The 14,779-nt window shown below is 41.7% G+C and overlaps 1 protein-coding gene across 1 annotated transcript; it reads right to left on the bottom strand.

Annotated features, from left to right (window-relative positions):
• Nucleotides 1-319: 319 nt before the first annotated feature.
• Nucleotides 320-13,211, bottom strand: chrna1 (cholinergic receptor, nicotinic, alpha 1 (muscle)). The gene is made up of 10 exons (XM_084374905.1): nt 12,981-13,211; nt 7,616-7,758; nt 5,365-5,409; nt 3,453-3,562; nt 3,154-3,349; nt 2,832-3,069; nt 2,477-2,700; nt 2,275-2,389; nt 1,913-2,037; nt 320-1,797 (listed from the first exon to the last, which is right to left on the bottom strand). Exons 1-10 carry the CDS (start codon nt 13,033-13,035, stop codon nt 1,669-1,671), a joined length of 1,380 nt encoding a protein of 459 aa, XP_084231031.1. The 5' UTR covers nt 13,036-13,211; the 3' UTR covers nt 320-1,668.
• Nucleotides 13,212-14,779: the final 1,568 nt, after the last annotated feature.

The raw sequence follows: 14,779 nt of genomic DNA, 5'->3' as shown, positions 1-14,779 counted from the left end.
ATGATTCACAGATTAATTTAGTTTTGGCCCAAATTTAACAATCAGTGAGGACAGATGCCACTAACGATAAGAGAACAAATCTTTGCTTATTGTGATTTGGTTGAACTTCCTCAAATTCCTCAATCTGAGCTTTTGCACACTTGGTATCCACAACACCCACCTTTAACATGTCTGGACCATCCTGTGTGTCCTAATCAGAAGCTACAGTGTTTTTAGCGGAAAAAGCACCACACACACAACAAAAGCTCCACAGAGCCTATTTTAAGCCCTGTTATCAACAAAATGATAGTTTTCATAATGCAATAAACAACAAGAAGGAGAAAGTGGCATTATATAAAGGATTAATGACCTTTATTCTTCACTCTATTTCACATCTACACAACTGCAAATATAAAAAAAATCACTCTTTCTTCATCAGGAATCACAGCTGCAAAATAAATCAAGTTGCCCTCAGCTGGTTGCTGTTAAAACAGGTGGCAACACCGCACCTGCGATACATTATTGTCATGTAAATTTCATGGAATTTTTCACATCCATTGCTTCACAATGTTCCTCTCTGCCACTGCTCGCATGATTAAATCTACACAAAACACACAATTCTTATCAGCTTTAATCCCACGTTCGACCTCATTAATTTAAATCCTAAACTGTCTTTGAGATGGAGTTCATGCCTTTGTTGTCTCTACATTCACTGGTAACTATTTATAGTTTTTACACATTTTCACAGAAAAACATACAGATCGTTTTTAAAGCAGCAGATCATTTAAAACTTTTTAACCACAGTCCTTCAATGCGGTTGAAAATAACTTATTGAAACATAACAACAGAGTCAAGAGAAAATAAACATTGCCACTAACCCATGAATGTTTACACAACTCACAACGTTGAACCATAAATATAATCGAGACTTTCAGAAGTTAGATGAGTGAATCAGGCAAAACAAAGCAATAAAACTTCCGGGCAGGAAAATATCTTGCCTGCACTCAAAGTCAACTTAAGCTCAGCCAATGGAACTGCTAATTAAATTGCATAAAAAATACAATTAAATCAGTTGGTCTGTTTTGAGCTAGCTGAACTAATCGTACTCCCGTACCTGTAACATCCATGGTGGGTTTCTACATAGACATTCACTCTGAGCTGAAGCCCTCGACTGACCTACGGTAATGGGATTTTCTGTTAATATAAAGTACGTGTATTTTCTAATTATGTAGCATTCGTTCTCAGCACAGTGGACATGCAAACCTTCTCAGGGTTTAAACTGTTTCTTTTTTTTTCCTGTTTTAACATTTAATCAAATTCTGTGACCTTAAATCAAGCTGCCAAAAGACAAAAACAAATCGATTATTACTGTCACGGTGTTCACACAACAGTACTTAAATACACTCATCGAGCCCACCAGAGTGAATTACAGCAATAAAAGCCTGTAGAAAAACAACTAAAACAATAGAAAAATTGTTAGTGACAACAATAGCTTCAAGTATGACCCATCAAGATCACAAATACACAAACTTTACAGCATTTAAAAGTCAACTCGAACTGTGTCTGTTTGTGTGTGAGAGACAGAGGGAGGAGAGAGCAAACACAACCTGAACCAGTCCGGTGATAAAACTCCTCTGATGCATCTCCAAGTGAGAGAAAAACTATATACTCCCTCATGGGTCAGGGCCTCTACAGCGTGTTGAGCTCGATGAGTCTCCCAGCGAAGACGGCGAGCGTCCCGATGATGCACACGGCCATGAACACACAGAGCAGGATGTGGTCCAGAACCATGGCGACGAACTTCCACTCCTCTGCTGCCTGGAACGTGATGAGACGAGGGAGCAAGGAGGTCACTTTGGATTCACATCATTTTGTTTCGATTCAACGGTTTATACATCTGCATCCATTATTCATGCAGGTCTGGTTGTCTTACATTGTTGGATTCCTCGTCTGACTTCATGGTCTCAGCGATGTACTTCACCCCTTCAATGGCGCTGCGAACATCAGGGTTTTTAGAGATGGGAGACTGGTAGGTGACGCTGGTGGGGTTGGGGTTACCTGCAGAGGAGAGAGCAGGGACAGGTTGTAGTCGTGGAGATGCGACATCCATCCTTATTTTATAAAGCATATTTTAAAAAGCGTTGTATTGTCTTTAATCTTTCTTCACATCTGGGGTCACTTGGCATTATCTCTGTGACTGACTACTGGCACTAACACTTTCTACCCAGAACGTGCACCACTTATTCCAGCTATGTCAAGATGTTTGTCTCATCCGTCATTTAGTTGGAGCCTTGCCTGAGATGTCAGAGATGTCCATGTCAGTGGGGAACAACCTCTTCTGCCGGATCTCCTGACTGGGACGCTTCATTGTTGAGAAGAACATCATGTTGGGAATGGTTTCGATGAAGACCTGAAAGACAGACAGATGCAGATATTGATTCAAACAGTCACATATATATAAATGGTCACAGGCAGATAATAAAAACAAAACATGAACCTTGCGGATCCAGGGGGGCATGGTGTGCGTGCTGGGCGAGCGGTGATGCGTGTTGATGACGATGACAGTGATGATGATGGAGGCGATGACAAACACCATAGTGAAGAGCATGTATTTCCCAATGAGAGGAACGGCACTGGAGGTGGAGGGGATCAGCTCCACAATAACCAGCAGGAAGACAGTGAGAGACAGCAGGACAGAGATGGAGAGAGTCATCTTTTCACCTGGAGACACAGAGATGGATAAAGACACACGTATTTACACCAAAAGAATTGTTGCCAAACTTCAAATCTCTCCTTATATTGCCAATTATTTCTGCAGCACTGGACAGCACTCGACAAATAAGCCCACGTACCGGAGTCAGTAGGCAGGTAGAAGACCAGTCCGGTGAGAAAAGAGAACAGCATACAGGGAATGATGACGTTGACAATGAAATAGAGGGGCAGCCGCAGCATCAGGAAGTGATAGGTGATGTCGAGGTACGGCGTGTCGGGACAGCAGGTGTAGTAAACCCAGTGTTTCCAGCTCCTGTAGTCCTTTAACACCCATTCACCTGACTCCATGAAGTTACTGAGGTCAGGCCGATCACTGTCCTAGACGACAGAAGAGAAGGAAATAATCTCTACGATAGAAACAGGTACTGCAAAGAGGATGAAAGTATTATAATCGACACTCACTGGGTTGATGACCACCAGCAGTCCATCATATGTCCAGGTTCCCAGTTTCATGCTACAGTTCTGCAGGTCAAAGGGGAAATGGAGGACGATAATCTCACAGTAGCTCTTAAAGATGGCTGGAGGGTTCCAGATTATCATCCCTGTGTGCTCCAGCAGGACTTTAGTTTCATGGATGATGGCAAAGTCACCGTCAGCACTGCAGAGGAGGAGGAGGAGGGACAGAGGAGAGGGTGACTGTGACAGCAGCAGTGAGATGTTTCAGGACATATTAAGGAGACGAGGAGAGGACGTGTGTTTACTTGTTGTATAGCACCAGGTCAGGTTTCCATATGTCGGTCGAAGGGACTCTGATCTTCCTGATGCCTCCGTAATCATCCGGATTCCACTTCAGGTTCACATCTAACCATTGCTGGGGTAAAGATAGGAAAACTAAGATCATTTTTCTACAAATTTACTGATACAACAAAGTTGAAGGAGGGTGATTTAAACGTTTTTAGTTAGCAGAACAAATACAAATTAAAGCTGCAAGCAGCGATGAACGGGCCCTCGCCCCCCCACGTACGTCGGGCCGTGGCGCCGTCGGAGGGCAGACGCAGAGGGCAAGTTTGTCCACTATGTGGCCCGAGAGCTCACCCATCAATTATATGTCATGTTGTAATGTATGATTTGGAGAAAACAGCCTGTGAATGTCATGTAAATTGGATGATGTTTGTCGTCACAGCACATAGCTGAGCGAAAGATAGCGCCTCAGTAAACTTCTGTCAGAAATGTATGTATGTGTTATGTGTGAGAGAAAGTGTGTGTGTGTGTGTCATTTGGTTTCACTTCTGTTTTGTTGTGCTTGCTTTTATTGTGTGAAGCTCTTTGTGCTACATTGTATTTGTATTAAATGTGCGATATAAATGACGTCTGATTGATTGATATCAGGCTGACCCACAACACAACGTAGCCGCCTAGTGGACAGTTTGTGTCCAACACACACCACACATTGACATGGCTCTTACTATGGCCAAGCATTGAAAGTTCAGACTGTCATGCCCACCAGGAATTACGCAGGCGAAAGCTTTTTACAGGTTTTCATCATCAAGGTATGAGGATGACTCTTAGTGACTGTGAAGTCTGTGGCATTAAATCTGTAGGGCAAGTTAATTAAAGTACGAGCCATGGAAATGGGTGGAAATGGCGGCAACATCTCAACTTTGAACCAAAATGGCAAACTTCCCGTTGGACTGAGGTTATGGGTCCAAGAGGCTTTTTTGTGCGTTTGGTCACGATACTTATGCGTGCTGAAATTCGTTAGTGTATGTGCATGTAGGAGGCGGGGCTTCAAGTTTGACAAAATGGCCGCTGTCAACCAAAGTGGCCGACTTCCTGTTGGACTGAGGGTTTCGGTGCCAAGGGGTATTTTGTGCGTCTGGTCATGATACATATGTATGTCGGAGGCAAAAGCTTTTGACAAGGTGTCATCATCAAGGTCTGAAGATGATATTTAGTGAGTGTGAAGTCTGTGGCGTTAAATCTGTAGGATTAGTGAAATAAAGTACGAGGCGTAGAAATGAAAAAAAAATTAATGGGAAAAGCCATAAGGGGGCGTTAGGGGGCGCTACTGAGCTATCATGCTGCACATGAGGGCAGTTGTAGTATCGAATTAAGTACTCATGTGTAACGAGCGACGGGCCAAATCTGGTGACCCATGACTCATGCAGCCAGTGTAGTTACATGATCCCGACATGATTTTGAGTCAATTGATCACATGACCTGGGAGCTATTGAGCTAACATGCTAATATTTACATATAAAAATTTATAAAAAATATTTAGAGATGTAAAACGTAAAAACAAGAGGTGTATCTCATGCAGCCAGTGTAGTTACATGATACCACACTGATTTTGAGTCAATCGATCACATGACCTGGAAGCTATTGAGCTAACATGCTAATATTTACATATAAAAATTAATAAGAAATATGAAAAGATGTCAAATGTAAAAACAAGAGGTGTATCTCATGCAGCCAGTGTAGTTAAATCACCCGTCTCCTTATGACTATTGACTATTACAGAAGCAGCAGAGAGGATCTTTAGAAACATGTTTAATTGTAGGCGACCTATTTTGCATTGTAGTTTAAATGTTGTCATCTATTAACCATCGTTATTAGGATTTCTATATGATTCGCATATTTTTTATCTTTATGAATTCAACAACCAACATTTACCTGTTTTAGACGGACGTTGCTGGTCACAATCTGGTTGACTTCATCCTGAGAAAAGAACAGAAGACAGAGCATTCACAGCAAAATATCATAGTTCCTGTTACCCTTTAAAAAAACTCTCTTATTTTGCCATTTAATTCATTTTTTACCGACTTAAAATCAAAGGCTAATCTTCCAACACGTCACCGCCACCATCCAGTGACTGCGCATGCGCAACAATCCCCCAATTAACGCCGAATATTGCCGGTGGATCAAACGAACTTGACGTCCGGGAAAAAAGTTTGCTGCGCCACGTTTTTGGAGGCAACGACGAAACTTTATGGAGATGTACACCATGGGACCTTCATTTTTAGGATAAAGGAATGACTTCTTCTTCGAGCAGTAAACTTTATTGTCGTTCACTATCGACAGCTTGTGGAAAAATGTGGATACTGCGCCCCCGAAGAGAGCAGGAGACCTGAAGCTGGAGTCACAATGTCGTCGAGGGACTTCTTGACTTTCAGCTCTGGTGAGGAAACCAGGCGAGGACCCAGAAGGAGAGCTTCAACAGTGAGAGCAAGTTTTTATTTTTTATTATTATTTTTTTTTAATTGTGCTGCTTGTGTTTGTGGCCGCCGTGCCATCACTGAGCCGACATGCTTGTTGTGGAGGCACACACCTGGCCGCCGAGCCTTTTTTAATGAGGGGGTTTTTGTCTTGAGGTCACCGTCACCTTGTTGCATTATGTGCTCGTTAACGGGTTGTGGCTGAATTCATAAGAGTTGCTGCTTTTTGTCTTCACATTCACCCAAATTCTGCCTGTTTTACATTATGTTTGCATTATTTTGACTGCCATGACATCGCGTGGTTTAATGCTTGTGACTTGCTGTCTGTATGTGACAGGTTCACAGAAGTAAACCTTGTTTGTTGAGTGAATTGCAGATTAGCTAACAGGTGTTGTACAATATCCTTCACATCACGTGGTCAGTAAATAGAAATGTATGTGACGTATAAGTCTTTTTGTATTGACTTACCAGATTGTCAGACTTACCATATCTGTCTTAGTACCAAGGACAGTGACACTAGCTGTAGATGTTTTGATCCACAGATTGCTGTGATTCTTCCTCTGAAGAATTGGATATTTGCGATAAATAAATATGATATATTTAATATATATTTAACTTCAGACATGTTGGCAGCAAGGTTTGACACACGTTGTTGCTAACCCACTGCTGTGCTGCCTGGCCTTTAAAAATAGTGATTGCTACAGTGTGGTATGAAGAGTAATTTTTACTTTTTAGTCAATAACTTGTCTGCTGGATGTCTTGGTTTGGACCTTGTAATGCAAAGAGGACATTTCTTTAAGTTAGAATATTAATGAGAAATGTGGTCTTTCTGAATAAGAAGTGTTGGCTAGTGGCAGCTACAGGTAGCAGCAGTTATCCTGGTGATATGAAGCCCTCATTTGTTTGTGGTATGAATTCGACAGTTGCCCAATTCTTACATATCGCACCTTTAAATGCAGAGAAAGCTAGGTACTGCAACCCAAACAGAGGAAAAGACCTTTTCAGGTTGTCTTCGTGGGACTGTCAAACATGGACATTGTTACGGACCGCCCAGTGAAGCGAGGTAAAGACCCAGAAGGAGAGCTACAAACGGTAAGAGCAACTTTTTTTGAAATTTTAATTGTGCTTGTGTTGTCCTGCTTGTCTGTGTGGCCACCGTGCCAGCGAGCCGACATGCTTTTTATGACCCTGGGTCTGTAGTATGGTCGACATACCCTACACAGGCACACATGGCCGCCGAGCCCTTTCATTGAAGATGTTTTGTCAGTATGTCAGCTTGTTGCATTATGTGCTCGTCAAGAGACTGTAGATTAAATTCACATTCACCCAAGTTCCTGCCTGTTTTGCAGTATGTTTGCATCATTTTGGCTGCCATGCCATCACATGTTACATAACCTTGCGACTTGCTGTCTGTATGTGACAGGTTCATTGCAATTAGTTGAGAGATATTGTAGAATCTGTTGTTATTTCACATTACTTGGCCAGTGCATAACATGTCATCCTTTCTTTTATGCCTGACGAGGTTTCCATCCCTTCCTTACCTGTTTCAGTACCAAGGACAGTGACAAATGCTAAGTAGATTTACATTTCTTGATGCACAACTATTCCCCAGTCTAAAATATGTTATTTCATTTTCTTCTCGACAACCATCTGTTAACCCCTGGAAATTAAATTGCAACTACCTCCAAGGTTAAGAATCAACGGCTTACCACACTGATCAGCTGTATCAGTTGCAGTCCCACGGTGACCACTACGGGCTCGCTGAAGTGGTTAACGGGACGAACCACCTTGTTGTAACCAGTAAACAGGGTTTTCACCAGACGAGTCTCATCCGCTGAGCTGGATACTGGACCTGGGACACACAGATACACACAGAGAATCAGACTTTATTTTGTTTTTACCATCTTTGCTTGATGAGTCTCATCTTCCAAACATTATTTCGTAAGGAGGTCAGAGATCTGTCAGAGGGAGTGATCGATAAAGAGAGGAAAGCACAGACTTGTAGGTGGTGGTGTGGAGGAATGAAATGTAAAAAACTCTTAGACTTTACTTGGGACTAACGTCTGATGTATGATTTATGCTGTACACGAACTCTGGTTCATACTTTCATAACAGATTTTATTTCGGGCTCACTTCAGCTGACGTACACAGTCAGTGTGACATGTTGCCATACCCAGCTGACGCCCATGTCCCCACAAATGTTTTCATACTGGAACTGAAATCACAGCTGAAGCGAGAGGGAGCTGTGATTCACACGCCAAACATTTCCCTGGCTTACAACCAGCAACCTGAAACCCTTCAGAGTGACTGTGAGAGAGTTCACAGGAAGAGAGGACGACAGGAAGGGATGGGAATTATCTCGATGAGAGAGAGGCAGGGACAGGCAGACAGAGAGACAGATCAACAGCAGTGAGTCGAGTGACTGGAATTCCATATTGGTGAAAAGCCTCTGCACCGAAGGCCCCATGAGCTGTCGAAGCGCCGCGATCAAATCTGTTTCTCCATAAGTCCTTGGATCGAACCTAATCTGAGTGCTAAGAGGGAGTTGGGGAAAACCACCTTCCAGTCAATCCACTTGACATTCAGTCAGGATCAGTCGGAGTTCAGAACAGTTAACCTGCAGTTAACACCCCCTCATAGCAAAGGTGTTTCCAGTTAGCAGGCTTACTGTTTTTTTTTTTTAGGCCGTGTCTTTATGAAGCCATAAATTATGATATATACAGATGGGGATACACGGCATAGAAATATACCACAGCCAGGAAAAAACCCCCAATTTATTCAGTTATTCATTCTATACTCATTTCAGGCAGGGACAGAAGAGGCGCTTTGGTTGTTGGTTACATTCTGGCAGTTTCACAATCTTTGTTTATATGGCAAAAGTTGGTGTTTTGTGTGGCGAGGATTGTTTCTGCAACTGGGCAGTAACATGGTGCCGACCACAATTAAGTTGTTAAATTGAATATATAAAAAACTGACGTAGACGAGTGAGATTTTAATTGCAAGAGCTTATAGCGAACACTCTTATGTGATAATGCCCAAACAGCTGATGGTAAGATTAGCCAGTTGACATAATTCTGTTCCTGCCCCTCGCTTCTTTTCAGATTTTAATGTGGGAGATGTTTATTGCAACTTGTGAAATATCCACTTCTTTCCCTTCGACACAGCTCTGCCTGACACAGCAGCCTTCAGTGTTGATAGGCTGTTGATGTGTAACCAGTTGGTTTGTCATGTGTGCGGGACATTGAGAGGAACGTCAGAAGATTGACAAATAGCAGATACTTTTGAAATTAAGATTTACAGAGTTTTGTTCATATTATGCCTTATCATCTCAATTTAATGTACTTAAATTAACATATATGTGACACAGATTCTATTTAATATTCTGGCTGCTTTTTTATGCTTTGTCGGTGGATTTATTTTGGCCAGAGAGTCAAAATAAGTTAATTTTGGATACGCAAGACTTGTTTAGTTATCAAATCATGAAACGACCAATCGGTCCATCTTTATCCTGCCATCATTATCCTACAAGTGGACCATTGCATCACCTTTGTTCCCGTAATCGCAGTAAACACATCATGTAGTTTTGTCACAGCATGACTCGGCAGATTAGCTTCATGCTGCTAGCCAGGTTGTGACCCGTGTTACATCCTTTGCATGTTATTTCTGGCATCTGCAGGCGATCCACACTCAGCCTGAACTGAGCAGGCGAGGATCCTGTTTCATTTAGCCAGCAAGAGCAGAGGACACACACACACACACACACGCACATGCACACGCATAGTTTATCTTGGTTCCCTTTCAGGCCTTTTTTGGGATCTTTCTCAAACACGTTGAAGCGCAGTGTGGTGGTGTTGTGTACAGTGCTGATGTTCATTTCCTTGGCTGTCAGCCATTGTCTCTGTCTGTCACTGGCTTCCTGCTCCCAGTCTGTTGTCCTGCTAGCACGCTTTGATCTGGCCACATACAAAAATAGAAGGGGAGAAGCAACGCCGGCCACTTGGAGCTGTCAGTCATTGCCCACTAGACTCTAATTTCCGCATGAACCACCACTGCAAAATAAAACAGCTGAATCCCTCTCCATTTTCTGCCACTTGCTAGCTGAAAAGTAACAAAAGTGTGGCCCTGAAGATTGTATCGGGTTCACGTCCATGAGGATGTGGGCATGAGACAGCTATTGTTCAGATGTCACTGGTATGAATCACATGACAGGCTGGAAAAAAAACCAACAACTGCGACTGAAAACGCATGTGAGCAGGGCTTTAAAAGGGAAAAAATGAGGTAGCCTTTCACCTTCAAATTGCCTCATCTGTTTACTTTCCCAGTGACTCTTTGTAACCGTCACAAAATGGGCATGAATTGTTTTTGTGTTTTGCGACTGACAATAAGCCTGAATTTTCTTGATGATCTTGTTGATAACAGAAAAATTTAATTATTTAACATTAAACATCCTTGCTGTAGTCTGTTGATGAGACACATGTGTTCTCTGTTAATTAATAATAATGCTTAGGTAACGTTTACTAGAGAAATACCACCTGCAATCCATGAAATAAATCCAGCTAAATCTAGCATGTTTGAACATGCTCACCAGAGGTGACGGCATCAGACTGAGATCTCAGCCCAGCACATTTTCTTACCAGCTGTTTATGCTTTCTTGTTTGTGAATCAGTTTAAATGGCATTAGCTGTATGAAAAGGCCACTAAGATTTAGTTTTATAGTGTTATCATCTGCAGATCTCAATAGATTTAACAAGGAGACAAAACAATCATATTTTGACTGTGGAATAACCTGTTTGATATACTGACATACAAGCTCCAGCTAGTAAATATTTTTCAAAGAGGATGTGTAGCATCCGGCAATAAAGACCTTCAGATGATTTACTGAGCACCATTTTTATTGCGCATCTGCAGTGATGCAGATAATGTCCAACTGGTGGCTTACAGGCCGCATCCATTCATCCTGACACACCACCTCTATCTGGCCATCTCATCAATTTGTCACCACTGTGTTGCATTTGCCAGCAACCAGATCAGTGAATAGGAAAGGGAAAAATAAAATAAAATACCTGTGGAAATTAATATACTGGTGATCTTTCTTGTGCAGACTCTGAATGCATGATATAGGAAGAACTAAATGATAAATACTAAACATTTGATAAAAATCAGGTACACTAAATTGGCAAAAACTAATCTGAAATCCAATACTTCAAACTCTGATCGCCATTTTATTTTAAACTGCATGATATATCAGATAGAGTTCACTAAATCTCTTCTACCTTTATATCCTGGAACACATTTAATCTTGCATATGTGTGTAATATCTCTGCAAATATAATATTCTTAGGTTAAAGCCTACTTAAGTGTACTAAAGTGCAGTGCGATCGACTCAGAGGACACTGGGAAATCACACTGTTCTTGTTCCTTCTGCCTGATTTCATTTAAAGTTAATCTCAGATCATATGTTCTCTTTGAGAGGCTGCCAAAAACCCTAATTCTCCACAGCAGGTATGAGTGGATCATGTAATTTGATGTGATTTAGGTGTTTTCAGTAATTAAAGTCCTCGTCTCTTTATTAGCTTTTTGCTGCTCACCAGATAAACCAGTCATGTTACGTTATAATTACTGTCCTCCATTTCAAAGCAGAGTCTGTAAAACACATGGTTATGAGCATTTAATTAATGTGAAGTGTATTCATTTGCAGGAGTAAGTGGATGAGGATAAGACCACTCACTTTATGGGCAAAACATTTATTCAAATGATATAGAATATCATTAAGGAGGAGATAAAGCAAAGCAATATGGTTGAGACAAACCTGTAAACTCCTTCTCATTTCAGTGAGGCAGCGGAGGCCTGGGTGTTAGGCTGCCCACTACTTTAAAGTTCAAAGGTTTAATCCTCCCAGGAGACGGAGTGTGCATCAACAAGCATGTGTACTGTCCAAGTGTCCTTGAACAAAGACCAACAAACCCATACCTACTCACCGATAAATATAAATCACTCTCGAGGAGGACATCAGCTACAGTAAATGACTAAAATGTGAATGTGGAGGAATGCTAACAATGCAGAGCTGCCTCCATTTAGGCTTCTTGAAGGACAAATACTAACAACAGTCATCTCTAGAAGTGCTTCACACAGAAATCAACTGGCAGAATGTCAGATATTGTACAAACCATTCATCCGCCTGCTAATATTGTTTAAACCATAGTAAGAATCCCTTTAATATCTCTGGTTGTGTTAAGCCACTGGGTGAATGTTGCAAATCAATGAGCAGGTTTGATCTAAGGCTGTATTGGATTTTTATGAGTTCTGCATCAATATGATGAAGCACTTTGATTTGCCAGGTATTGAACATGCTGAATTAGCCAAAAATAGACTTCTGTGTAGTTATTTTATCCATAAACTGTTTCACAATGGGGTTTTTTCTCTCCAGAAGATAGCACTAAATAACAGGATTATTTTAACATAGTAAAAATACGAGGATTTTAGTCATATTGCGGTACCTCTTGTGTTCAGTGTATCTCTAGTTGTTTCTCAGGCCATGTGTCTGGAAGCTTTCTCCTGTTTCTCAGCATGGCCACTTGACACATGAGTACAATCTCTGGAGAGATCAGCATTTTATCCACACAGAACATGTAGTTAGCAACAAGCAAAGTACTCTGCCTGAATACTTGTACACAATCCTCATTGAAAATAGACCTGACAAGATAATGGCTTTCCTCAAAAGCCCACTTTTACAGCTCTGTGTTAAATTTAACATCTTTTTCAGCCTTGTTTGCAGCTGTTTGTCTTTTTTCTATCCTCTTGGCGCCGTCTTTAAGTACTTTACATCTAATGCAACTAAAAAAGTCAATACCTTGTTTGTGTGCACAGTTGAGAGGTTGTTATCTAAATAGTTGAAGTTGCTGGGATTGGATTTAGACTTGTCGAGTCACTCCAAAACACTTCAAACTAAACTTTTTTGAGACTTTTTCTCACGCTGCACTGCTGCAGCAAGCTCAAAAAATGTAACCAAGATGGTTGAAATATCAAGACCCTCACATACACACACATATTGCACACACACACAGGAAGACTTACCGGCAAGTACACAGAGAATCCATGCCAGCCCGATCTGGACCATAGAGAGGTTCATGTCTCCAGCAGACGTTTATAAAAAACACCCCCTTAAATTTACAGCATCCGTTTAATAACGTGTTGTTAACCAGTTAGCGGGTCGCAAGCTAACTCATTAACTGACTTCGCACAGAAGCAGACACATGCACGAAAAGCTGCACCAGTCACTGTGGAGTTAAAGTTGAGTGGTGGGAAGGTGGATCAGCCAGTAAGTGAGCTCTGGTTTCTCCATTCCTCCTCCCCCACCCAACAACATCCCAACCTCTCAGCACACTTCAAGGCACAGGAGACAGCTGGTAGAGAGAGTGTGTGTGTGTGTGTGTGTGTGTGTCTGTGTGTGTGTGTTGAATATACACAAATCAACACTGTCATCATTTCTCACACACGTGGAAGTTTTTCTTGTGGTAGTGACTCCAGTATAGCATGTTATATCAGTGAGATAGAGAAGCAGAGGGCAGTGAATGGCATTGAGACACACCGCAAAGGGGACAGGAAGACAGAGACACAGGCAGACAGACAGACAGGGGACAGGGTAGAGACAGACACAGGGAGGCAGACAGCTGAGAGCTGTCACTGAAGGAATGAAAAGCATGTTCACACATGCTGCTTCTCTGCTACACGCACACACACACACACACACACACACACACACACACACACACACACACACAGATACACACTGTGCCCACAGCCCTGCCAGCATGCGTCCCATGACAGGAAACCGACCAGTGTGTCGGTGTCAGACCCAACAGCTGACCAGTTATACATCTTCCAAAGACAACAAAGGTTTAAGGTTTCCCTGTAGTTTTATGTGTCACTTGTTTATTTTTTTCTCAATGATACATTCAGTTTGTTGTTGTGAATATGCAGTTAAGAACAAAGTTAAACTGAGGCTGCACAACAAATGGAAACAAAGAAAACACAATATGGCTACATGCAATATCCATTGTTAGCTTGTCATGCACATTTGTAAAAAAATGGTTGGGGAGATTTTATACAAATCGACTGAGCTGATCCCAACTGGCTCAGAATTGGATACACTTTATATAATGCAGATTGGCCGGTCATGGCTGGTCATGCATATAACTGTCTGAATCTGGTCTCTGGCCGATTGATTGGTGCTTTTCTACTTCTAAATGCTTTAACTTTATGAGATGTCCATGTCTAATGAACTTTGTGTGGGTGAAACCTCCTTTTTTTCCCTAGATCCATTTAAATTTTCTGCTTTTTTACTTGACATTAAACTGAAAATACTGTAGTTTTGAATGCTGGTCATACAGAAAACTAACTTGGGATGATCATATTTTCCTTTTTAGCTGTTGAGCCTTTTGCAGCAGTTCACTTGTTCTTTATTAGGGTTTGCATTGTGCTCACAAGATTCAGATTAGTGGATGCTGACATGGTGTGGTTAGTTTGTAGTAAGTCACTCAGTTAAAACAATTATTTGAATCAGCTGCTGCTTCCACTAGATGGCAGTACAAGACTGAAAATCAGCACTGGTCACAGGGTTTGATGGCATTATGGCCTGTTCTAGGGTGGATATGTACATGTAATTTGTGTGTCTTTTGATCTGTTTGTCTGTCAGTCTGGCACTGTAAGGTTTGCTTCTCTCTGCCAGGCTGTTTGCCACCAGTTGGTATCTCTTTCTCCCGGGTCTACCTCACTGTTCTCATCTGCCTCTGCTGGTTTTCTTTCCTGCCTCTCTGTCGCTGTTCAGGGGACGCACACAATGACCTCCATTTTATCCTCTTTTCTCACTCGTA

Source organism: Pagrus pagrus (genome assembly GCF_965226575.1).
Source record: "Pagrus pagrus genome assembly, chromosome: 15".
NCBI lineage: Eukaryota > Metazoa > Chordata > Actinopteri > Spariformes > Sparidae > Pagrus > Pagrus pagrus.
Note: the sequence above shows the minus strand (reverse complement) of the source record. Positions and strands in the feature narration are given on the sequence as shown.